General features: G+C 39.9%; 1 protein-coding gene across 6 annotated transcripts in view; it reads right to left on the bottom strand.

Annotated features, from left to right (window-relative positions):
* Astn2 (astrotactin 2) overlaps positions 1-26,497 on the bottom strand; it is a 1,043,712-nt gene that overhangs the window by 646,208 nt on the left and 371,007 nt on the right. For all 6 annotated transcript variants that reach the window (XM_008833484.3, XM_029563720.1, XM_029563721.1 and 3 more), the window contains one exon: positions 9,944-10,090. In XM_008833484.3, the coding sequence (XP_008831706.1) occupies positions 9,944-10,090 (147 nt within the window). The remainder of the gene's footprint in view (positions 1-9,943; positions 10,091-26,497) is intronic.

Genomic DNA, 26,497 nt, shown 5'->3' with positions numbered 1-26,497 from the left:
CCTCCCTCCCTCCCTCCCTCCCTCCCTTAGATGAGGCCTCCCTTAGCCCCAGCTGTCCTGAAACTTGTCACTTAGACTAGGCTAACCTCAGTCTCACAGAAATCCAACTGTCCCTGTATCCCAAGTGATGGGGTTAAAAATGTGGGCTAGCATGCTAGGTTCCTGAGTGGTACCACTTCATGCACTGGGGTCTGGACTGAATGAGGAGAAAGGGGGAGCACAAGCATGCATGCATGAATTCAGTGCTCTCTGCTCTTGACTGTGGATGTAATGCAGCAAGTTCTCACAAGTTCCTGCTGCAGTGACTTCTGTCCTATAAGGGACTGTAATCTGGAATTTTGAGCCAAATAACCCATTCACATTTAAGATGCTTTTTCCCTTAGGAAAATTAAATAAAGAAATATGTAAATTTCTAAGAAAAGAAATATATATCCAGTATTAAGAATGCTGAATTGTGTGGAAGTTCAATATTTTTAATTTTTAGAGAACCTTCCATATTGTTTTCCATTCTGGTTATACTGTTTAACATTCTTACCAGTGGTGGGTAAGGGCTCTTGTCTCTGAATTCTCATCAGCAATTGATATATTTTATCTTTTTGGTAACAACTGTTCTAAGTGAAGAGAGTCAATAACTCCTTGTTTCTCTGATTGGCATTTCCTAATCATTAGTGACGCTGAGTATTTTTCAAATCCCTGTTATATTTATGTCTTTTTGCATATGTTTTCAAATCAGATTATTCCTATCAAATTATTTTAATTTCTTATGTATTCTGATTATTATATTTTTTCCAGAGGTACAGTTTGCAAATATTTTATTACATTCTGCACATTGCTTCTTTATTTTAGCCCTGATTTCTTCATGTATGCAAAATAAAGATGATAAACCTTGCCTCACAGTTTTGCTATAAGAACTGAATCTAAGTGAACCAATTTGTGCAGTGATATATATCAATATGAGATTAGGTTCCCTTCCAATATACAGCAATTCCCAGAACAAGGAACTCTAAGTGCAGTATTACTTACCTACACTAGAGTAGAATGATCTCTCCTATTTAATCTAAAGAGTCATTCCTTCACAGATAGTCTATTCTATTGCCTCTCCATACTGGATGGGTACAGTCTGTCTTACATGAGGAGTATCCAGGGATGTACAAAGTGACACCACATGTAAGACAGGCTTTTAATATTGTGTAATAACCATTTGTCAATTATGCTACTTGGACATCAATTCTGATGAGGCCTAAACTTCTGTGATTAGGTTTAATACACCATCAACTCATATTGTAGAAAACTCATATTGTATTCAGTGCTGTGGGGAGTTACTAGAGTTATGATCTCAGACAGATACACTCATAGGGCATTAATAAAGTGAAAGATGGAGGAAATTCAAGACCTTTATGAAAACTCCAAGGGGTCTCAAGGAGTGGTTGCACATGTTATATAGAAAGTTAGACTTATAGAGATATTGGTATATGTTATGGCTTGAATATAAAGTGTGCCCTAAAGCCTCATATTTCACACGCTTAGTCCCCATGTGGTGCACACAATCATTGAGAAGAGATTGATGTAACTAGTGGCTTCACACACAACTGGATTCACAATCTTATGGTCTTATTGGGAGGTGTTAGGGACTTGCAGAGAGGGGTACATGTGGGGAAGGAGGTCACAGGTTGGAGAGTATACTTTTAAAGAATATATCTTGCCTTTGTTTCTTCTGTTTTTAACATCACACTTCCTAGTTGCCACTGGATGAGCAGCTTTGATCTACCACACATTTTCGCCATGATGTCATGTTTTTCCCAGAGGTCCAAAGCAATAAAGTCATCGGTGCATGAATGGAAACCTCAGAAATCTGAGGCTTGTTCATGAAAATGGAAAATAACATACAGAAAATCTCTCAAAATTCCATTGTGGTATCACTTAGAGGCCCAATAAAAAAATAATACCTGGACTCCATCTCCAGAGTCTGTTTAACTTATTTGGTGGGTTATTTGACATATGCAGATGATTTATAGATCAGAGCTGTTGAAAAATATGCTAAATTAAGTAAGCCTATGTGAAGATGTGTTACATTTCTTCAATGTGTGTATAGCAGGGCAAAATTCCACTACTGGCCTTGAAGAAATCCAGAAAAACATAAAAGGGTGATAGTTGTCAAGGGCTTGGATAGGGACTATGTCAGTACCTATTACTCTTGCCAGCTGGGCTCAGAACAAGTGTTATGCCGTGTTGACCTTTTCCTCATAATGGGCAGTAAGCATCAAGTATAACTATACAGCCACGCAAGGTCAGAATTCATTTTCTCTTGAAGACAGGACACATTACTCAGCCTCATCTAATATTTCAGCACCACGGACAGCTCAACACATACGGTTAGCTGAGCACTCTTGAATGCTCTACCCAAGCAAAAAGGGCCAGCACCTTGGCAGCTTAGAGTCCTAGGGGAGGGTGAAAGGATGACGGCCGCCATAGCAGTAGTCCTAAGGAGACTTAATTTCAACTAGAGCTCCTTCTATCTGACATGAGCTATTGTCCTCCTCACAGCTGTCATTTTGATTGGTATTACCTAGCCAGTGGTCTTAAGGGATCGATATTAAAAGCTAAATAATATGTAAAATATCATTGAAGTGTGCACCCATCACTGCGATGTGATGACAGGGGTCTAGGAAAATACTATCATTGCTTTTGGCTTTGGCTCCCCTATGTAACAGCTTGAGTTTTCTTTAGGAATCAGAGCTAGAGTCTTGTCCCACAGCATAACAAATAAAGGATTGTTCTTTATAGATTCTTCTCTGCCCCAACAGAAGACGGGATTATATTCAGTTCCAGTTCCTTTATCTGGCATCTGAAGATAGTAAGGACTACACTGGACAGTTGTTGGAGGGATGAGATGAGTGACATGTGCAGTTCTGCAATAGGGGGCCAGGAACCAGACACAAAGCCATCCACCTGACTCCAAGTACTGTATGCGCTCAGGATTCCTGGAACTGCACAGAAGAACGGATGGCCTCAGTGTGTTCATCTCTTCCATCTGGAGGGGGGCACATCATGCACTCCCTCTTCCTTTCCTTAACAGACAATAACAAAAATAGCTTACTCAGATTTGTGTGTCTTATCCTGTCATGGTCCCCTTTCTGAGGTGTCTGTTCCTTTCCCTTAAGAGCCAGTAAGTTTTGAACATAACTGTACAATCACACACATTCAGATTCATTTTCTTCCACCTGCTCAAAAGATAAGAGTGACGCTATTTACTTTTTATTCAGCATTCATGATGTTTTAAACACTCAAGTAGTTATCCTTTATGCATCATACTATTAATTAGTCTCAAAATAATACCAATTTTACAGATGAGAAAAATGAGCCTTGGAGAGATTAGCGGACTCTTCTTTGTTGCAAGGACACAAGCAACACGACTGTAATTTAAACCTGTTTTACTTGAAAAGGCCCTTTCATTGTCATTGTCTCTGGATATGGAGGCCACGGGCGAGGGCTTCTGGGTCTATCCACTCTGCTGGCCCCGTCACAGCTCCAGCACCTGTGCCTTGCATGGTGACTTCTCATTTCCTTTTGTATTAACTATACTTTCTTTTTCATTTTCAGTATTCTTGATGCTCTGGAATTTGAGATTTCAGGGCTCCTGAGAAACTGTCCGTTCTGAGGCTAGTTAAGTCTTATCCACACCCAAAGACTTGCCCAGGGGCCTACTTTTCATAGTCAAAGTAACCAATCCAGACCCAGACTCTGATAATTTCTCTTATATGGCTCATATACCCTGCAATGTTTTTCTTTTCTAATCACCTCAGGGCTAGGTGCCAAGAAACAGAAAGCCAGTCCACAAATACCACTGCCTGCTGAAATTGGTCCTCAAACTACCTGTCCTGCTTAGCCTGCTGTATACATCCCTCCCTGGCTACAATACAGGCTCTTGCACTTTCTGTTTCTTCCTTGGGTCTCCTGCTAGGTCTGGTGCGCATTCTTTTATGTACTGTGTGTTATACTATGCATACAGTTTCAAGAATCTGTGAGTATAAAATTTGTGTTTCATAATAGTTATTTCTATGTCTGTGTGTCTTCCCATACCTGATCAAAACACATTTAGGCATATTTGCAATCCCCTTTGCCCTATGTAGCTCATGATAGCTTCAAACTCATGATCCTCCTGCCTCAATCTCCAGAGGCCTGGGACTACAGGTGCGTTCCAGTAACCCTGGCTCTTACGTTTTTTTTTTTTTTTTCTTGGTTGAGCTTCCACCTTGCTCATAAACTTATTAATTGCACATATTAACTTACAGCAATGGTGACATCATACACAAACCCAGGCAAACACAAGCAGACAAAAGCTCAGCATGGAAGGGTGGAAATGGGCAGCAGGCCCCAATCTTACCCAAAGAACTAGTGAATAGCTGATTACTACTGGGTGAGCAAGAGCTGATCTTCTTTAAAGGAGTGATTCTACATAGGCTGACTAGATCCCAGTGGATGAATGTGACAGAAGGATGTCAGCGGATACTAACCTGACTTGATAGGTTTTTAATATAAATGATAGAATGCATGAAATCTAGTGTGTCTGTGGAGGGGGAGCTATGGGAGGGTGCTGACAGGGAAGAGGGTATAAAGATGATTATGATATCGTGTATGAGATACACAAAATTTCAATTAAAAAATTAAAATAACTTACTAGGAGTGTCCTATAGAGCAATGAGCAATTCTGTTTTAATTCAGGCAACATTAATTTATTCAACATGTATTTACTGAATTCCAATCATGGGCCTGGCACTATGGCAGGCAGGAGAAATAAAAAAAATTCTCTTAAGTCTCAATTCCTTTTCTTCTATATATTCCAAACTAGAGGGAGAAAAGGACAGACAGACATAGGCAATTATAACACTTTACATTTGTAACAGAGGTCAGAATGGGTATCAGTAGGCCACCGAGACAAGGCTTCCTTTATCACATTTTGGCCACAAAAATTATTTGCCTCTTTTTTAGATAACCCTTTGATTTTGCTATTTTCCCAGACACACATTATTTGAAAATTTGATAACCATAAGGAAGAAGTCGTTATCTTCCTCACAGTATGGCTGAGAGAAATACTACTGTTATCCCAATTTTTAGAAGCAGAGACCCAGGAAGAGAAGGGAAACTACCCACTTGGCTACCGAAGTTGTCCTTACACAGGACAAATACTGGAGGTAAGGCTTACATATTTTCCAACTCTGTGTTGTTAGCAATTAAACTATTTTATCCTAATCCTGTGTAAGTTAGTCTCTAATGACCTATATTTTTACATGTATGCAAATCAAGAGCTAAAACTTGGATTTCTCTACAACAAAAATTTTAGCAGTTAAATGGGGCTGAAGAAATGGCTCAGTAGTTAAAGGCATTGGCTGCTCTTTCAGCAGACCCAGGTTCAGTTCCCAGCACCCACATGAAAGCTATCAATCATTTAGAACTCCAGTTCCAGGAGATTCAACACCCTCTTTTGGCCTCTGAGGGCACTTCAAGCACATGGTGTATTTATACATGTGCAGGCAAAACACTCATACACATAAAATAAAAGGAAACGAATCACAACAAAAATGTAACAGTTAATGAGTAGGGACTGGTGAGAGAAAGCAGTGTTGAGGCAGGCCACGCACAGTGGTCTTTTCCCACTGTTGTAAATTTTGTCTCTTTTATCTTCCACCCCCCATACACACATATTTAATAACTTATATGAATATATAATTTGAAGAGAATGAGACAAAAGATCTGAAAAGCAACTGATAGACATGAAATGAAAATCCTGAGGTTATTTGCAGTCCAGGTGAAAAAGGAAACAAAAGCTTGTGTATTCGGGTAGGAGGAACAATTTGAGGCTGACTTAATAGAAGCAGGGTGTGATGACTAATCCTGGGTGTCAACTTGACTGGATCTGGGATTTACTGAAATGAAAGAGATCTTCTTGATTGGATCATCTGAAGCTGGAAGACACACCCTAAATGTTGGTGTTGCCTTCTGATGGCAGCCCCTATAAAAGGCCACAGCAGAGGAGACTGCCTGGCTTCTTGCTGCTTGCCTTCTCTCTCGCTGGTGAGTTCGTCTTGCTGCTGTAGACTGAAGACTAGCTGATCTTTTGGAATTCGTCAGACCTTCAGCACCAGATTGGGACTACTGAGACGTCCAGCCTCATGGACTGAGCGACTACGGATTCTCAGCCTCTCCAGTGTGGTGCAGCCATCGTTGGACTACTCAGACTCTATCCTGTGAGCTAAGCTGATACATCTCTATACATATATATTCATTCTACCCATTCTGTTTCTTTGGAGAACTCTGACTAATACACAGGGTTTCTGTGGGGAAAGAAGACCTATCTTCTGAACATCATAACTTCAAAATGTAGATAAACTCAGCGACCATGCAATAAAGCTGACAGAAAGAAAGGAGTGGAACAAACAGTCCATATATATCCAATGAAAAAAAAAAGCTTTAAAAAATTCCCAAGCACTAATGTAGTACCAGAAGTTTAAAACTTAGTCACCTCTGGAGAGCCTTAAATGAGGGAAGGAATAAGAAAACACATTATTTTTTGAGCTGAGTGGACTCATATATAAACTTTTTGTGTTTGCATGTATATGTGGTGTATTTATATATGTACATGTGTCTGTATGAATGCACATTCATGTATGTACATTCATATAGAGGCCAAAGGTTGACAATGAGTGTCTTTTTCAATCACTCTCTGTTTTATTTTTCTTTTGCATGTTTTTTTTATTTTTGAGAATTTCATACATGAGTATTGTATGTACATCATCTCTACCCTCGGTCTCCCCTCTCTAACATCTACCATGTCCCCTACACTCCCTTTAATTTTTTTCTTTGGTTATTATTGTTTATATATATACACACACATATATATAACACATATATATATATACATATATAATATACATATATATAACATAAATAAATATATATATATGCACTGAGTCCATTTAGCAGTAGGACTCACATGTACATGTGTTTATGGTGGACTACTTGTGATTAGATAACCTCTCAAGGAGCTGACTGTTACAGAAAATTGATTCTTCCTTCTTTACCATCCATCAAGTGCCTGTAACTCTTCAACTAGAGGTGGGAACCTGCGAAACTTACCCCACCGTCCTTGGCATGTGAACTGCTGTTATCATGAAGCACATCTTGTTATGCTACCATGTTGAGGAGATTTCATGTGTGCAGCTTTTCGATCGTGTGTAGAATGTATTATCTAGTGGTAGACGTTCTGTTTCTCTTGCTCTTAAACTCTTTCTATCCCTTCTTCTGTGATGTTTCCTGAGGCTCAGGTGTAGAGTTTGCAATGCAGATACATCAGTTGGGGCTAAGCATCACACTGTCACTCACTGTCTGCATTTTGAACAGCTGTGGAACTTTGTAATAGTCTCCATCTATTGCAAAATGAAGCTTCTTTGATGAGTTGTGAGAGTTACATGTATCGGTGAATATAAGAATTCACAATGTGGTAAGGAATTATGTTGGTTTAGGGAAGTGACAGCAGTAGGCACCTCTCTAAGGTCTATGACCACTCCCAGCCATGTATATTTGGCTATGTTTACACTTTCAGGCATGGGTTCCCTCCTACTGAGTGGGCCTTAAGTTCAATTAGACAGCTATTGATTATCCCCCAAATAAAAGTGCACCAATAAACATTTTTGCTGGACCATTCACTGTTGTGGTTTATAGGCTTTACAGCTGGGTAGGACTTTTGATTGGTTTTATCCCTTGGCAGCTTGCCTAAAACCTTCTGATACTATGAGAGATAGTCTTTAGGGAAGATGTTTCCAGGTTGGTTCTAGTTCAGTTATAAGCCCTGTGTCCAAAGTATGTGGTGTCTTCTGCAATAAGGTCTTACCTTCAAGTTATGTGAGGTAACCAAAGGCTATGGCAATTCCCTATATTATTCTAGGAGTCCCTCAGACTATGCTGACCGAAAACTTGAAGGGAGGTTTCCCTTATCTGGTGCTCTAATTTTTGTTAGATATCCTTCAGCTATATACATCAAATTACATATATATGTGCATATAAAAATTTTTTAATGTTTTTATATTATTTTATGTGTATGAGTGTTTTGCCTACATGTATATAAGTGTACTGTAAGTGTGCAATGCTTGCAGATACCAGAAAGGGGCATGAGTACTCTTGGAACCGGAGTTAAGGATGAGTGTTAGCCATCATGTAGGTGCTGGGAACTGAACTTGGGTCCTCTGCAAGGACAGCCAGTGCTCTGAACCATGGAGCCACCTCTACAGCCCCCAATATGTGCATTTTTTTAGTCTTTTTTGAGACAGGGTCTCCCTGTAGCCCCAGCTGTCCTGGAACTCACTATGTAGATGAGGCTGGCCTTGAACTCACAGAGATCCGCCTGCCTCTGCCTCCCGAGTGCTGGGATTAAAGGTGTGCGCCACCACACCGGCCCCAATATGTGCAGTTTAAGTAACCTTTTGAAGTAATATATTTCCCTGTGCATTTTCTGACAACCTTAGTATTATTTACCTCTACATTATTATTATTATTATTACAGGGTCTCTCAGTGAACCTGATGTCACTGATTTGGCAGGACAAGATGATTAGCAATCCCCAGACATCCCTACTGCCTCCAGTGCTAGGATTGCAGGCACATGCCACCATCAGCTTTTTATGTGGGCTCTGGAAATCTGAACTCAGATCCTCAAAAATGCCCAGCAAGCACTTTGTCCATTTAGCCATCTCCACAGGTCCCCTTATGTTAAATGTTATTACAAAAAAAAGGAAAGAGGGAATGTGCAGAGGTGATGGTTATGTTGATGGTATTTTGTTCAGAGACACTTTCACGGGTATATTAATTCAATTGAAGATATTTAAAAAGCATGAAAAAATTAAGTTAAATTATGGATGGGGGAGGGGTTTGTGGGACCCCATCCTTCCTTTCTGAACTACTGACTACTGAATGATTCTGTGAGAAGGGGAGACATTGTGTTCAGACATGTAATCCAGCTCCCATGGATGGTTCCATACTCATGGTCATAAAGAGGACTTTGGTAAAACTCAGTGAGCCACAGAATAAAATAAAATGACATGAATGTGGGAAAGACATTTGTAGGGAAGGAAGGATATTGATGCCATGGGAGGAGAGAGTAATTAGAATACATTTTGTACATGTATGAAAGTGTCAAAGAACAAATTTATTAAAAAATACAAGATAATTAGGCTGCATACATATAGATACCTTTTATAGTATTTATGCTAAACATCAGTATATTTAAAGATAGTTATGACAAGTGAAGACAAAAGTTTGGAGAAGCAGGTCCTGGCATAACCTGATAGAGGAAGCAAAGCACATCAACATTTTTAGAGGGCATTTTAGCAATAGATATCAAGCATCCTAATCATCCTTGGACTATGCTTTGCTCATTAATGACCATGGTGACTAACTACAGTGTCTCATTAATTCAATTTAATTGGGTAAAGAATAAATGATAGGTTTGTAAGATACTTGTAAAATATACTTACAGAGAATAAGATATGAACACTCTCCAGAACCTTCACACATTCCAGTAAAAACTCTAATCCTTGTCACACACTTTTAATTAGCTAATACTCTTCGGGGGATGTTTTTAATGTGAAATAAGATCGACAAGCACAATCAGAACTAGTAGGTTCACTGAAGTAGCTCAATCCTTCACTCATTCTTGAATTCCTCCCGTGGTTAACAATCCTTACCCATACACATATAATGAAAAATCCTTTAATTTAATTCCAATAATCAAGCTCTTAAAATGATGAGGGTTTTTTTTCCAGAGCCATGGGATATTCCTTTGTTCCTGTACTGTATATCAAAGAACTATGGTTAAGCTATGCATGGAGATATTGATCAACGTGGTACGAAGTGAGAAGCAGCTGTGGGCTGTCTTCAGTGCTGGGCTCTTACCATCTGCAATGAAGTGTTCAGGCACATGCAGAGTCACCTTCACAGTAAGTGGACAGGACATCTGGTTGCCACACACCATGGCCAAGATGCAGGAGCTCACAGCAATCAATGTCAGGGCTGTCTTGTTCACTGGGCTTTTCAGTAAACCTAGAAAAGAGACACACAGACACTTAACTCTATCAGGTGAGGATATGAAGATGGTGTGGATCTGGGAATCTTATTAATTCTCTAATACGAATATGAACCAGAATAAAATGCTAGTGAAATTGATTTAAACTGAGCAGCTTCTGACTTACAATGAAAATTTTCTTAAGGACAGGCATCATGTGCACATCATCATGTAATCAGGATGAAAAATAATAAAGGAAATAAAGAAATAAAGGAAATAGGAAGGGAAGGAAGGAGGGATGAAGGTAGGAGAAAAGGAAAGAAGACATGAAATTGAGAGGGCCATGTTGGGGAGGAGATAAAGGGGGCTGGTTATAATCATATTTCATTGTACACATCCAAAATTCTCAAAAATAAAAGAAAATGAATAAAAATAAATATATGAAATTAAATTTAGAACTGAGAGAGAAAGAGAGGGAGAGAATCATACTTTCCAACTTCTGTGACCACCTGTTGGGTCTTGGCTTAAATCTGTACAAATAGACTTACTATTTCTTTTGGTAAAGATAAAAGAAACCAGATTCTAAAAGTTGCAATTCTCACATTCTAATTTAGATGGCCACTCTTGATAATAATGACACAGCATTAAATTCTGTCTAAAACCAAACAAGATATCCTGTGGTTGAATTTATTAGGGAGTAACCAAGTGGGTATTTTGGGATAAGAAAAATTCTAGATTCTATGTTGGTTTTTAACCTTGTGATTTTTTTCATCAGAATGTCACCAGAAGGCTTATGAGTTGAAAACTTGGTCTCTAAAGCATTCAGGTTCCAAAGTGGGACTTCTGGGTAGCAATGGGATCATGATGGGGTCTGTTCTCATCAGTAGATTAATTCATTAATGGGACCATGGTTGGATGAACTGATGGGGTAGAGATGGGGGCCTAAGTGAAGTAGGTCACTGAGGGCATGCCTTGGAAGGATATATCTTGTCCTTCACCCCTCTCACCACTGTCCCCTGATCTCCTTGTTCCATAGCCATCATGAAAATCTACCACCCACTCACTGTAATGATACTTTATATCATCATGGGCCCAGAAATAATGGAACCAAGTAATCAAGGACTGGAGCAGTGAGCTAAGATGTACCTTTCCTCCTTTAAGTTGATTTTCATGGGTGTTTTGTCACAGTGATATAAAGCTGTCCAATATATCCCTCACTGGTTATGTGACTTGATTCATTCTCCAAACCTCAGATCTCGGGCATGTATTTTTAAGGACAAGAATAAACTCCTCAGAGATTGCCTTGATGGTTATATTATGATGTGCACATGATGCCTGTCCTTAAGAAAGTTTTCATTGTAAGTCAGAAGCTGCTCAGTTTAAATCAATTTCACTACCATTGACTGAACACCTACTTTGACTGAACACAGCACAGAATAAGAATAGTCCCTGCTCAGTCAGGGCTGGGGAGATGCTCAGTCAATAAAGTTCTTGCCTTGAGCACAAAGATCTGTGTTCAATTCCCAGAACATACCCTTGAAAAAAGTCAGCATGGGGATCTACATTTGCAATCCCAGGAATGGGGAAAAATAGACAGATCCCTGGGGTTAACTGTTCAGCTAGCTTAGCCTATATGGCAAGTTCAAGGCTAGTGAGGGATCCTGTCTCAAAAAACAAGGTAGAAAACATCTGAGGAACAACATCCGTGGTTGACCTGGTTTCCCCTTATCTGTGTACCAGCAAACATATGAACATGTGTATACAACTCGCTCCCTTCCCAAAAGACTATCCAATATACTGCCAGAGTTTACAAGCTAAGAAAAAATTTAAACTTATCTTCACCTGATTAGAGTTCCAAACAAACTGTATCAAAACCTAGACAAGAGGGCAGAGGGTGTGAAGGAGAATTTTGCATGGGTAAATTAAAGCAATTTTATGTATTCGGTGGAATAAGTAGATTAGCTCTGCATGTCTAGGAGTGCTAAGCAAAGAGAGTTGGGGTCTGTCCAGAGACCCCTTTATTTCTCATTCTTTGAGCTTTGCTCATTCTTTTTGCATCTAGTTTCAAGGTTTTTGATTACTGGTTTTTAAGCAGTATTTCCCAAATTCCTTTGCCTCTTCTTTTAGGTAATGGGACATCTCTCTGAATCCATTCCATAAACATTTCAAACACAAATCATTCAAAATAGTGTATCTTTCCAAAGCACTCTCATTTCCCCAACTTCTTCAATGTGGAAAGTACCACCCTTCAGGTGACTAGATGCTTAGGTGTTACGTTTTGGTCTTTTGTCCTCCCTCTTTACATAAATGCAACCGTCATAGTCCCATTGTTTTATGAATTTGCTATTTTCATCCACCCTCACTCCCCATTCCCTCTGTTGTCTGCTTGTGGGATGAGAGAGGTATAGGCTTATCAGGCATTTCATTTCCTGCTGAAACTCCTACAGCTATTTTATAGCATCTGGTCACAGTATGTGGTCCACACTCATTAGCCTGACATCCACAGCCTTTCACCAACACTTCCTGCGTTCAGACCTCCCCTGCTCTCTGCTACCTGGGCCAGGTGCTAGCAAGGCTGAATTGCTACAGAGCTTTCATCTTCAGCAGCTTCATGTTAATGTTGGTGTCTGTGCTGTTTCTTCAGCTAGTGCTCCAAATGTTTCCTTGTCCCCATCCCTTTCCATTACTCTTTGAGTTCCACAATAAGTTCCTCGTACTTTATCATATAAACTGCCTACATTCATAATGTTTCCCCCTATACCTTATCCCAAACACCAGTCTGGTGTGACAGACAGTGAATTTGAAAACCATCACAGGACTCTGCACAACTTCTAGAACACATTGGAAACTCAGTAAATATATGATCATTTCCGGGAAGAGAGTAATATTATCAACCAGCACAACACAGGTGCTGACCAGTCAAAAAGAACCAATTAGCATGGCCAGACTAATGGGTTCCAGTGCAACAACAGGCCACATGGCACCCCATCTTAGGACTGTTTTATGAATATCTGTTTTTCTTAATGCACAGCGAGTTGCTTGATGGAAAAATTCTGTGTCCTGCAACATTGTGATTCATGCACAGTTCAGGCATGGGATATAGAAGTTGCTTAGTTTAAGAAGAGGATACTTAGGACTAGAGAGGTGCCTCAGCAGTTAAGAGAGTGCTTATTGCTCTTGCAGGAATCTTAGATTTAGTTCCCAACACTCACATGGTGGCTCACAATCACCTGTAACTCCACTTCCAGGGGATCTGACACCCTTTTCTGGCCTCCAAGAGCTCCTGCACACATATGGTGCAAATAAACTCATGCAGGTTCACACACATACACATGAATAAAAAACAAAAAATCTTAAAAAAAAAGTTTGAAAAGAATAAAATACTTGTTTTTCTTACAAGTCCTGAGATAATATGTAGTATAATAGGAGTTATCAACACATTTTCAGTTGATACAGTTGCAGATGGTTTGAATGAGAATGTCTTCCATAGGCTCCAAGTATTTAAACATTTTGGCCCCAGTTAATGGCACTGTTTTGGGAGGTGTTAGGAAGTACAGTCTTGCTGGAGGAAGCACGTCACTGGTGCTGGGCTTTTAGAGTTATTAAGCCTTGTCATATTTCAAGTTTCTCTCTGTTCCTTGTGCCTGCTTGAAGATGGGATTGCTTAGTTTTGTGTTATGACAACCTATGCCACAATACCTCTCTGCCATAATTGGCTATTGCCTCTTTGGAAGAATAAAGTAAATAAACCTCGGTCATGGTGTTTTATCACAACAACAGAAAAGCAATACAGAAGTTGATATCAGAAGTGGAATGTTGCTGTGAAGAACCTGACCATGTGGGGTTTTGGAGGAGCCCAAATGTGGAAGACTTTTGAAATTTGGACTAGAAAAACAGTTGAATAAACATATCTTAATAGAGCATTCTAATAGGAGCCTGGAGAAAAGTAGTGTTGAGAGCAAAGCAGTTCCAGAGGGAAATATGGACTTAAACAGCAACTGGGAAGTTTTGGCAGAGCATCTGGCTGCCATTTGCCCCCAGCCTAAGGAACTTCCTAAAGCTAAGTTGAAAATTAATGGACTAATTTCTTTGGCAGAGGAAATTTCAAGATAGCCTAATGTTCAATCTGTGGCATGGTTACTTATGGTAAATATTATGGTGATCTACAATGAAAAATAGAAAGAAGGGCAGAAAGAAATACAGAATGTACAGTTTGGATTGAAAAAGAGCACTAGGAAGATTAACGCTGGAGTCAAGTCATGTGCTGAAGGAGAGGCTCTCTTTGATAAGGAGATCAGAGCCATTAAAGAGAGGTGTACAGTGATGGACTTAAACAATGGAGACAGTAAGCTCAGGGCAAGGGCACACTCAGCTAAATCTCCAAATTGTGAAAGGGAAATATTGGAGGGGTTTTCTGATCTTAGAAAACCACAGCATAGAAAAGCAGCTAATCTGGATGAAGCAGACCAGTGTCAATCTCAGGCTGGCAACCGAACTTGGCAGTGTCATCCATGTGGTGCTGGTTGTAGTGGCATGAAAGATGCAAGAATGAAGGGCTCATTGGGTCTTCCTCCATGATTTCAGAGAACTTCCAAGGCCAGACAGCATTTAGCAGGAGCAGCCCTGCATAGGGAAGGCCATGACATGTCAAGAGGCCCTGACAGGCCATTGCATGAAGCTGTGAAAGTGAAGTCTCCTCAGCAATGGAGAACCCCAGATGTTGGAGATACTAGAGTCATGAGCTATCTGCCAAGTAGGGCTGCATACAGGAAGTGGTGCCAGCCCAAGAGAGAGAGATGTATGTTGCCTGCAGCAAAGCTGAAGATGCTGAGTCATCTAAGCCCTTTGGAAGTAAATCCCCAGAAATCAGACATTGAGCTACAAGATTTGATGTTTGTCCTGCTGGTTTTTATGTTCTGTCTTGGTTCAGTATTTCCTAAATATGCTTCCATTCCTCCATTTTGAAACTGTAATGTACATTTGGTTCCATTGTATGTTGGAAATATATAATTTGTCCTTTGATTTTATAGGGGCTTACAGTTAAGACATTACCTTGAGTCTCAGAAGAGATTTTGGGCTCCAGACATTTGAATAGTATTAAGACAGATAAAGGCTATGAGGACTTTTGAAGATGGAATAAATGCATTTTATATGATCATGAGCCTATAAGGACCAGGGAATGAAATGAAGTCATTTGAATGAGAATGTTCCATACTGGCTCCAAGTGTTCAGACATTTTGTCCTTAGTTGGTGGTACTGTTTTGGGAGTGGCTAAAGGAAGTGTGACCTTGCTAGAGAAAGCACGCCACTGGGGGCAGACTCTGAGAATTCTTCGGCCTTGCCACATTCCCAGTCACTCTCTGCTACCAATCCCTGCTTGAAGATGTGGTAGCTTAGCTTTCTGCTCCAGCTACTTCTGCCACCATGCCTCCCAACCACAATGGTCTCTTGATCTTTTGGAACCATAAGCTAAATAGAATTTTCTTTTTATAAGTGGCCTCAGACATGGTGTTTCATCATGGCAACAAAAAAGTAATTAATACACAGGATAAAGGTCAAATGAAAGAACAAATTAAATAAATGGATGGTTTTGGTGTCAGGGAATGAGAAATGTCTAAAACTTAAAATGATCATGAGATAAAAGAAAGAAGAAATTTTACCTCTTATCTCAGTCTCACAAGTGCTTCAAATGGCAGTGTGCTATTTGACTATATAGCATATATAAGCTCACATCAATGTCTTCTAAGATAAAGCAGATGCACTAGGGATTGGGGTTTTTCACAGATCTTACCTTAAAGAGTTAACATGTCACTCCAAGTCTCATTACTTAACAAATAAGTTAGTAATACAGTTTCTATGTGATTCCATGAAGTCTATTCTTGGGAGGATGACCACGTAAGGAAAAGTCTGGCACAAATTCTTGGCCAAGAGGATGACATGTAAGTGACATTTGGAGTTTCTGGATTAGGGAGTGAATTTCTCATCTAGTAAATCATGGGAAACAAAATGCTTATCAGCAAGAAAGCATCCCCATCTCTAGTCCATGAAGCAGCAGACATGGAGAGGACCATGATGATTTCTTCAGTAATTAAATAACTTCCAGGAATGCCACCTGAACAACACAGTGCTGCTTCTGGACTAAGGAAGATGACTAAGGGTTGGAGTATGTAGCTCATACTCTTTCCATGGGCCCATGATGAACTTATCACATCCCCCAGGCTACTTAAACCTTCACTACAATTCGGGGTCTTTAGGAGTCACATTAGCCTATTGACTCTGGTTTCCACAGTAAAAACAGTGACGAAATGGCCTATCCATTCAGTATTGTAAGAACTGAAGGCAACAGCAAATGTTGAACTCTTCGAATGATTTGTGGCACACAGTGGGCCTTTGATAAATGGCAGTCTCCAAATGAGATGCAGAAATCTGTCTCATTATGGAATGTAGACATCAAGACATATTTGCTTCTTTATCCAAAACATTATCAGAACACATTAAAATTGAATTATTCTTTGTATAGAAAGAAGACACAGACTAGATGCTGATGGGAGGATCATAAGACACGGGGCAAAGCAGTAGGCTTAAGAATGAGACTGAACAACATCCTGGGGGCAATGATTTACTCAGAAAAGTTTCCTGAATTATTATTACTTGCCTCTGAAGTCCAAGAGAAAGAAAGAACACAGGTCAAGACTGCACTAAGTCTCAATGCCCATGGAGCAGCCACTGGGGTTTGTGGAGTTGCCATGGAAACAGAAAACTTCACAGTAGGACACAAGCCAAGGTGACTTCTTAAGATTTTTGGCCTAAGGACTGATCATAAGCACTTATGTCTATGTAGGGGGTGTAGACAGCAACAAGCTAAAAACATCTATCCCATAATATCCCCTCCATTTAGGCTGTGTACCATATTGCAAGAAGCAGAGACAAAACAGAAAATCTTTATTTCTTGAGTGCTTATTCTGATCTGTGCTCTGTGAGCCTGTGTGTACTATGCATCCAACCTTCTATCCATATATCCATCAGCCATCCATTCATCCATCTATACAATTTAGCTTTATTGAGTGTCAACTTTTTTTCTGGGTATTGTTCTAGGCATAAAATTGACAGCGAACAAAAAAGTCAATGTCCTTGAAGCTTACATGGTAGAAGGAGGACTTCTTCATTTAATTCTTACTGTTACTAACATCTTTACATTCTCGAGAATTACAGAACAATATAGCAACTTGTCTAGGATCATTCAATGTTTGTGTCATAGACTTGATAGAACCAATTGTGAGCTTCTTCACTTCATTATGGAATAAAGGTCCAGGATGCCACCAAGTAATTGCGAAAACCATGACTTTCAGAGGTAGACATTTCCACGTTCAAATCCTGCCTTAACCACAAAATCTCAGTGTGACACTTGTCCACTGCCTCAACCCTAGCACATCAAAATATCTGCATCTGAAAAATGAGGAGTGTGATCCTCTTTCAGAACCAATGTACGGCCAAAATAAGATTACATAAATGTAATTAGAAAAAAAAACTTCAATAAACAAAAGTTTCAAATCCTAAAGAAAGTATCCTTAAGTGACTAAAATCACAGTTCTCCTTGGTTTGCATCCCATTTGCAGTACACTAACTCTGCAGTTACTCCCAGGGGAAGGTGGTATGCTATAGGAATGGAATTTCACTGGGACATGTTAACTGCTAGGGCTGCAAAAAGCTAATAATCTAAGCTCCCTTTCATTTCCCCTTCCTAGTGCTCCTCACTTCCTCTCCTGGCTGAAGAGAAAGACATGATATGCATTGCTTGAGAAATTCAACTGGAAATAACTTGGCATTGCTGATCCACATACAGTCTATAGTTAGGGGTTTGACTGATTCTTTGTTTGGAAATGCCAGGTTGAAAGAAAAGAAAAAGAAATTTAAGTTAAATCTGGGATTGAATCAGTCACATTTCACAATGGAGAAAATGAACGTAACCCTGTCAGACCTTTGTGCATGAGAAACTAAAGGCGCAGTACTCTCATTGATTCCATCCACTTCACATCGTCAAAAGATAGAAGACTAGGCCCTATGTTGGGAAGCAATTTCCTTCTTTAAGTGGCATGATGAGGCGTATGGTGTTGGAGGGAAGGACAGGACTCTAGGAATGTGGGACATTAAGGCAGAGGAGGCCAGAAGCTAGAAAATCTCGAGAATGAGGAGAAAGGAGCTGGGCTTTGGTTCTAAACATGGAGATTCAAATCCAAACTCATCTGTTCAATATGTGCCTATTCTTTTTTGGTTGTTATTGCTGTTGTTCTTTTTGTAACAGGGCCTCTCTGTAATCCCAGTTGGCCTTGAACTTGCTATTATATAGACAGGCAGCAGGAAGTCAATCTTTGTTCTTAAACCTCAGGAGTCCTCTCAGAGGCCTGGGGCTTCCTGGCTGGTCAGCAAGCGTCTGGGATCTACCTATCATCTGCCTAGCTCTGGCATTACAAGCATGTACCATCATACTCAGCCATTTTATGAGCATTTTGGGAACTGAACTCAGGTCTTCATGCTTGATAGACAAGCACTTTACCCACTAAACAATCTATCCAGCCCCAGTAAGTAGCTGTTTAATATATAGCAACTAATGTGCTCAGTATAGTACTACATACCTTTCTAATATTTTTCATGTCTATGGCACGGATGAATGTAGTAGGTGCTTAGTAAACATGTATTGGGGCCATGCATGAATGAATGAATGTTGTTTTCTCTACTACCAAGAGGTGTCAGTATCAGAATACTGTTGATTTTATCTTAGCTGAATGTAATCACTCACTCTATCTGGTCAGAAATCATTCAAAAAGCCTATGTTGAAGCTCCAATCTGCCTGCAGATCAGGGGTTACTGGTACAGATTGTGGGAGGGCCTCATTAACCTCTTAGAGCACCCCGTGGGATTCCTGCATCGCTTGAGTTCCTGAACCTCTGTGTCACTCTACTATATTTCTGGAAACTAAAATTTGGACACATCGTCTGTCAAGTCCAAGTGTCATGCCAGAGGCAGGAAGAAAACCATTTGAAATTGGAACTTCCTCAGAAAGTCTGTTACAGTGTATTCCCTCCGCACAAACTTGTCTCCCTTACTCTCATACACTAGGGTCCATGCATCACTGTCATACATCCCACTGTTTCAGGTCTGAACTAGTTCCCTGCACTCCCTCTCCTTGGTACTCTTAGATCCATGGTATCCTTTAAGGGACATGTAGTTTCCCTAATCTCTCATCTTCCATAATTTTGTCTCCAGAAGTCCTGTGGGAACGCTCATGTGACTGTTTCTGAGGGAGCAAACTCAACGCTTGTCACACAGGGATCCTATCCTCATGCAGTTTAACGTCTACCAAGTCCTAGGATCTCACTCTATGACCAACTTCTGCTGTCTAAGTTAAATAGGGTGCATCTAATATGTCTTCTTTGGAGCAGTTGTTTTGTTAGTTAGTAGGTAATCAGATTGTCTTGAGCTTTCTGTTCTCCAAAGTAAATATTGTTAGCTTGATTTTATTTCTCTAAAGTCCCATTTTGAGTCCCTTTACAAGACTTTTGTAAAGATTAGCTTTTCTTAAGAAAGCTTTCCCAGTAAAAACATGTTATCATTACCATCACCAACATTCACACACACAAGTGCCAGACATGGCAGCTAGTGCTTTCATGTGGTGTCTCATTCATTAATTGCCGGAGCTTCACGACATGGCTCCCCTATCACCTACATATGAGCAGACCACAGCTTTGGCTACAATTTGCCAAAGGTTGTGCAGCTCAAAAGCAATGGAGCTGAACCAGGAAGTTGTTTGATTTCCAAGCCCAGGATAATTACCAATACCTTGCCACACTGCTAGATGTCAGCTTAGCAGATTAGCTGCAATAGTTCTAACTACTGAGCTGCTTACAGACACCAGGTTATCTTTCAACATGGGGTGACTCTGGTGAACTCACTGTGTGTCCTCTTGGTGCTGATGACAAGTGTCTCAAAGAACATTCCATAGTACTAGAAAGGAATATCCAAAGGATGAGAAAATGAAGGAGACAAGCTAAATGGCTGATTCTCTTCCATCCTCAGTTCTAGAAAATGTTAAGGGTTCACTGTGCTACCTTTGGCCCAACCGTTATCTGTGAGATACTGGGAGTTGGGCATCAGAGTTCCAGACATGAAAGATCTGTATCTCAGGACTGAATCATGGTTCTTGTTGAAGATAAAGACACTAGCAGCAGATACTGAGAGAGCCCACAGACAGCTATCTGGGTTTCTTAATGGTAAATTCAGGTACCCATATCTATAAATTGAAAGGCAACCTCAACGTGTTGGAAACTGAGAACCTGTGAAGGATGTTGGTGAAGAAAATGCTACAAATAGTACCATATTCTTTCCAGACTTATTAATTATTCTCAAGAATTTCATTAAATTTTCACCCAAATACCATAGAGTAGGCATTGCTGTCATCCTAGCATACAAATACAATATCAGAAACTTCGTGGTGAACTTATGTTTAAGCATCAAGGAATAATGAGACTTAGAAGCCCCATCACCTGACTTGTGGCAAACAGTCTTTCTACAACACCATGCTGTACGGTCTTGGTTCAGTCCTTCCTGGCTGAGGGTGAAGCTGGAGTTACAGTCTGTCCACTGCTTGCTTCTCCACCACTGTGTAGATGGACACAAACTTGAAAATGGGGGAAAAAATTGAAGAGCTTTTCCTACGCAAGATGTAGCTTCAAGATATTTTTCAGTGTTAACAAGATTCCATAGTATGCTACATTCTGCATTTCTCCATTAAAGTGCCAGAGAGAATGTCTGCTATTAACATCTCTAGAAAGGACTGCATTAAATTCTGTCATATTTAAACTGATGTTCTCACACAGTTTTACTATATCACAGAGCCATCACTGTATGGAACAAAGAAGGGAAACTACGAGTTAATTGCTCACAATAAGGTGGTTGTTACTAATATTAGAAGAGCCCAACAAGAAATGGCTATCCTCATGCCACACAATGTATTAAAGGATATTAATATTATTCTGTTTAAACATCTTTATATTTTTCTGGTATTTTCTAGGCAGGATGTTGCTGTATAGTATAGGCTGTCCTTGAACTCCCTTCATGATCCTCCTGCCTGCCTCAGTCTCCCTCTTATGAGCACTGGGACTACAGGTGTGTATCACATCAAGCCTTTACTTAAACTGCTTGGTATCCAAGAAGGGCATGGGTTACTATCCCCATTGAAAATGGGGGGGAGAAATCAATACTTAAGCTACAAGGAGAAGGAGGAAAGTCGCATGATCCATCTTGTCCTAATATCTGTATTATTCTGGTTTCCAAGTGTTAGAAGAAAATAGAGTTTTAAATTTACAGGAAAATATGTGCAAAGTAGGAAAAAAGACAGGTGCAAAAAGGACAGTTCAGGAGGTTCAAGAGTATTCAACTTATATTTAGCAGGCTGATGGAATGCGTCAGGGGAAAGAGAAACAAGCTGTACTCAAAAGATGAAATTGCAGTGTGCAGATGAGAAACAGCAGAGAAGATGATGTACAATGGTGAAGATTCTAGAAAAGCTCAGAAATAAATGAGAAGTGAGGGAGGGGCTTCTAAGTCTCTGTTTTATTTCATATGTGAACTTTAGCTCATGCTAACAAAAAATTATTTTAAGATGCTTATAGTTGATCCCAGATTCAGCTTCTTAGATTATAGGCTGACTAGAGGCATTACCATATCTGTCCCACACCAATGAAGGATGGAAAGCAACGAAGCAGAGTGAAGAGCCAGCAGTGCTAAGGTGTAGAGCGAGAGGGTAGCCACATGTTCTTTGTTCCCATTATAGGTAAGAGCTAGTTGCTCATTTCTATGAAAAGAACATTTCTAGCTCCTTTGTTCACATGCTAGAAATGACACTATACAATTCTCCTAGATGATGTCAATTAACTTTGGCCTAAGGTTTCTAAAAACAGGAGAAGAAAAAGAAATCTGCTGTGCACTTAGTGCTTAGTGTGTCTGTTATGGTTTCCTTTACATGTAGAATTTCTCTTATGCAGTACAGACACAGTATATTGTAGGTAACTGTGAACTTATTTAAAATTGGGGAAAGTAGAAACTCAAAGGATTTAAGTCACTTTTACATGACTAGTAAGAGACAGAGATGGAATATGAACCAAGATCTATCAACTGCCACACTCAGTGTTTAAGCCAAACTTCCTCAGCCTGCCTTGATACTGAAGACCGAGGTGACTGTAGGTAGCCACACTGCTTCTAAAAATAAGGGGCCTCCTTAAATTTCTATATTGCCTTCTCCTACCTCTTTCTTCTGACCCTCAGTATCTAATAAATAATAGAAAATGGGCATTGCCTGATGGTCCATAAATCTTAGGTCCTTTCTCTGGTGAATGGTCACCTGCATCCTCCACCCACTGGACTGACTTTCCTACTCTTCTCAGCATGTCTAAAGTAGAATGTTGAAGATCACAGAGAATTCTTGTCTCTAAGAAACTGCCTCCACCACTGCAACCCGCAGAAGCACGTTTCCCCTGTCCCCTGCATCGTGTGCACTGTCGTACATCAAATGTTCTAGTTTGAATTGCAGGATTTCACGACAAAACCAGAAGGACTCAAGGTGTTACACAATGCAGGTGATTCCTTCCAGCGCTTCCCTACTGCTATCCAGCATGTTTGAACATAACCTAAACTCAGAGCTTGTTAATGTAAAACACATTCTATTAACCGTGGTAGTAACAGTAATAGTAATAATCACATCTCCTTTGAATACTTGGTATCTGGACTACATCATGCCAACTATTTTGTAGATCTTTATTTGATCAATTATAAGGGTTTGCTAACTTCTCAATTTGCATATAAAGCTGTGTTTAATCTACATGCATGAGCATATTCAGCCCAACCCAGTACTGGAATGAAGACCGTTAAAGAAGAAATAAAACCCAAGTAGTGCTAAGGTATAAAGTGAAAGTGTGGCTATTGAGAAGAAAGGCAATCCTCACTCCACAGCTTTTAGAAACACAACTAAGTATCTCCTGTCACTGGCATCTTCCAAGTGAAACTCTGTCAAATGTGGAATGGGAATCGACTCTTACAATAGCCTGCTGAACACACTGACGGTGGCAAGAACCCCATAAAATGGTCCCAACTCCTCCCCAAGATAGTTCTTTTGGCTCTAAAACTGAAATGTAGGTTCCTCATCCTGTTATTTAAAACACAGATTGTTGTCAGTTGTTTCTCACATAAATGAAGGGATCATGGAGCCCAGAAAAGCAGATCTGGGGGATTCTCTTTAGGCCGGGTGGTCTAACCTTTTATGGTAAAGGTTTGAAGCTCCATCCACAGTGTTCCCCGGCTAATCATTAAAGGTAACTCCTATCTCTTCACCAGTAGCTCCAGGAATAAAGACAGGGTACCAAGCACTTCTACAATTTCTTGTGGCACTAAGTGACAACAGTAATAAATAATTTTGGCCAACGTCCACAAATTTTTAAGAAAAGTAACATCTAACTGTTCCTACAAAATGACTTTAACAAACTTGTGGCCAGAAAATATAGTAATGGAAAGAAGATGGACTTTAGATGTAGGGAAACTCATGTGGAAATGCCAGCTGTGTCATTTTCTGGTTGATTTTAAACAAATCTCATTTTCTTCAACTTTAAAATATGAATATCTTCCATTCCAGAGGGTTATCAGGGAGATTAGTGTAACAATCCTAGATTGAAGAGGCTCAATGGAGAATAGTTATTGACATCATTATCACTATTATCATCAACTTTAAAACAAATACATATAATTGTTTCCTCCTGTACCTAATAGACCACCTATACAAACACAAAATGGGTCAAAAACATCAGAAGAAAGAACGTATCTGAGAGAACAGTGAAATTACAGCAAAAGAAAGTCTAAACACACACCGAGTACCTAGTACAGACTCTGCACATGCATGGGAGGCCTCTCCTGGGCCCTTTGTATGCACTGTCTAGTCTGTTTCTCAAAATTATCCTTGAATGATTACTTATTCTATAGATCAGGAAATCTGATCTCAGGGAAGAAAAAGGGTCTGTCTATTCAAGATCACACATCTGGTCAGCTGCAGAGGTAGTCATGCAGCTCAGATCTCTGTGATGCTCTGATAAGATGGAAAAGTGTTCATTTGGAGGCAGTAAAGAGGACTGGTCTGGAGATCCTACCAGGATAAGCCGCCCAATACAATGGAATATATAGCTTCAGCCAAGAGGCCTCATGACAGAGACATCACAGAAGACAGGCAAACACAGAAAAAGAAAAGGAAGCAGAAATTTTACACACACAGCCATTATGAACCAAGGCAGCAGGCCTAAGCAGTCACTCTGCACTGCTCCACATGCTTCTTAAAACAGGCCACTGAGATGAATACCAGTACTCCAATTTCACAAAGGAGGGAAAAGAAGCTCAGGGAAATTGGGCATTTGTTCCAAGTTACATGTCTATCATAGACACTGTGATTCAAGCCAGGGCTGTTTAGCCCAGCAACATCTTTGTTCTCCTTAGTTCTCAGCAAGCTTGTTTACCATCAAGGCCACTTACAGTGGCAAGGAAATATAAGAAGTTCTGGCCTGAGGCACAGCTCTGAGGATTGGTTCAGCATCACACCTTTACTCTTTGGCAAAGGAAAGCATCCTAGCCTCTGCAGGGAACAGATGACCATGTCAGTTCAAAAGTTCAGGGGTTCAGCTGCAAATACCTGAAGAGTTTATTAAAATGAACATTCCCATTCCCCACTCTTTAAATTAAACAGCATATTTCCTGGTCCTACAACCTATTCCTTACTCTTTGGACCACTAACATTTCCACAAAACATGTTGGTATTATGTTTAAACAGCCATCTGGAGGTAAACAGCTATGGCCTTAGACCTTTGACAAGGAGCTATGAAAAGGATAAAAAGATGAAAAGGGGGCTGGGAACAAGAGAAGAAAAAATGTTCTGTGAACTAGTTTGGCCCAAATGCACCCTTTCACAGTTCTGTATCCATTTCAGGCTGAGATTTTGGGCCTGAACCTTTCAAGTCTACTGATTTAAATATGTCACCTCTAAAAACACAATACTGATCTTAGCTGAGGAAATATTCCAGGCATCCAGTTTCCCTGTTGCTTGGTAGTGTCATAGTAATGCCCAAGGCTACACAAAGAACTGTTCTGGGAATTCAGAGCCCAAACTTGAAAACAGGTGTTGTCAATATTTATTGGACAACCTTGAGCAAAACTTTTCCCTTTGCAGAATTCTGTCTCCCAACTCTTTTTTATAAAATAATTTAAGTGACAAAGCAAAATATTTATTATGTAAATGTTCTGCATCAATATAATACACTGCTAGGGAGCAATATGCAATGACAGAAAAAATTTCAGTGAGTTTTTGAGTGAAAAATAGAAGCAGGTTGTAAAATGCTTTACACTCATGTTTACGAGTGGCAGAGTGGGATGGGTCACCTTGGTAAATGACTTCATTTTTTTTTAATTTTTTAAAATTATTTTTTCAAAACCGGCTGTAAATTTTTAGGTTTATAGTTGAATTAATACATTTATACAATATTGTACTCCATATAAACCCTATAAAACAAAATTAAATGAGGTTTTAAACTTTAAAAAAGATCTCCATTTCATTATTAAAATATACAGTTTCATATGGAAAAATTCATTTTTAATACGATTGACACTAGATGCATATGATTCCAATGGTAATGTTTTTCACATCTACTAATTATTAAGGAGCAAATTTTTATGCTTTGAAGAATAAAAATTCTTCCCAGGTAGCACCATCCCATAGCCTCCCTCCCCCCACTAGAACCCTTATACTCTGATATCCCTGCTGCTGTCCACTGTGTTGTCAGCACCCCCAGCCATTCCCACTACTTGCCCTTCTGTTGAATCTCGTCAGCCCATCTAGAGACATTTGTTTTAGGAGGGTCAGCTGTTCCTCTTCTAGCAGCAATCAGTTGTCAATACTCCTTTAGATAAGATTTGGGTCAGCTGTTCATTTTCCCAGTTCTATTCTGGGTTGCTATTTGGGAGTCCCTTTGTTCAACCTGGCCAACAACTCAAAAGAAGGTATTTCCTATCTGGCATTGTTGCTTGTTATGTAGCCTTTAGCTATGCATAAGGACTCATAAGAAATTATATTGACCCCTTTAATATTTGGTTATACTTTCCTTTTGGATGTTTAAGGCCATACAGTTAGCCCTGATAAACCAATTTATTTTTACTCTTAAGGTCGTTTGAGGACATGTTCCTCAGGGTTCACATGGGCTTGGGAGGAGCCCCTGGCTCCTTTCTTTTACCAGTTCCGCCTATGTGAAGATAAGTCAAAGGACCTGCTCGACCATGGTTGGCTTCACTTGGAAGCATGGAGGAAGCGATCCCTCTGTATTGACCCTCCTCTTTGTAGACTGGACACTGGTTCAAGTCCATCT

The sequence above is a fragment of the Nannospalax galili genome, unplaced genomic scaffold (assembly GCF_000622305.1).
Source record: "Nannospalax galili isolate Female #2095 unplaced genomic scaffold, S.galili_v1.0 scaffold34, whole genome shotgun sequence".
Lineage (NCBI taxonomy): Eukaryota > Metazoa > Chordata > Mammalia > Rodentia > Spalacidae > Nannospalax > Nannospalax galili.
Note: the sequence above shows the minus strand (reverse complement) of the source record. Positions and strands in the feature narration are given on the sequence as shown.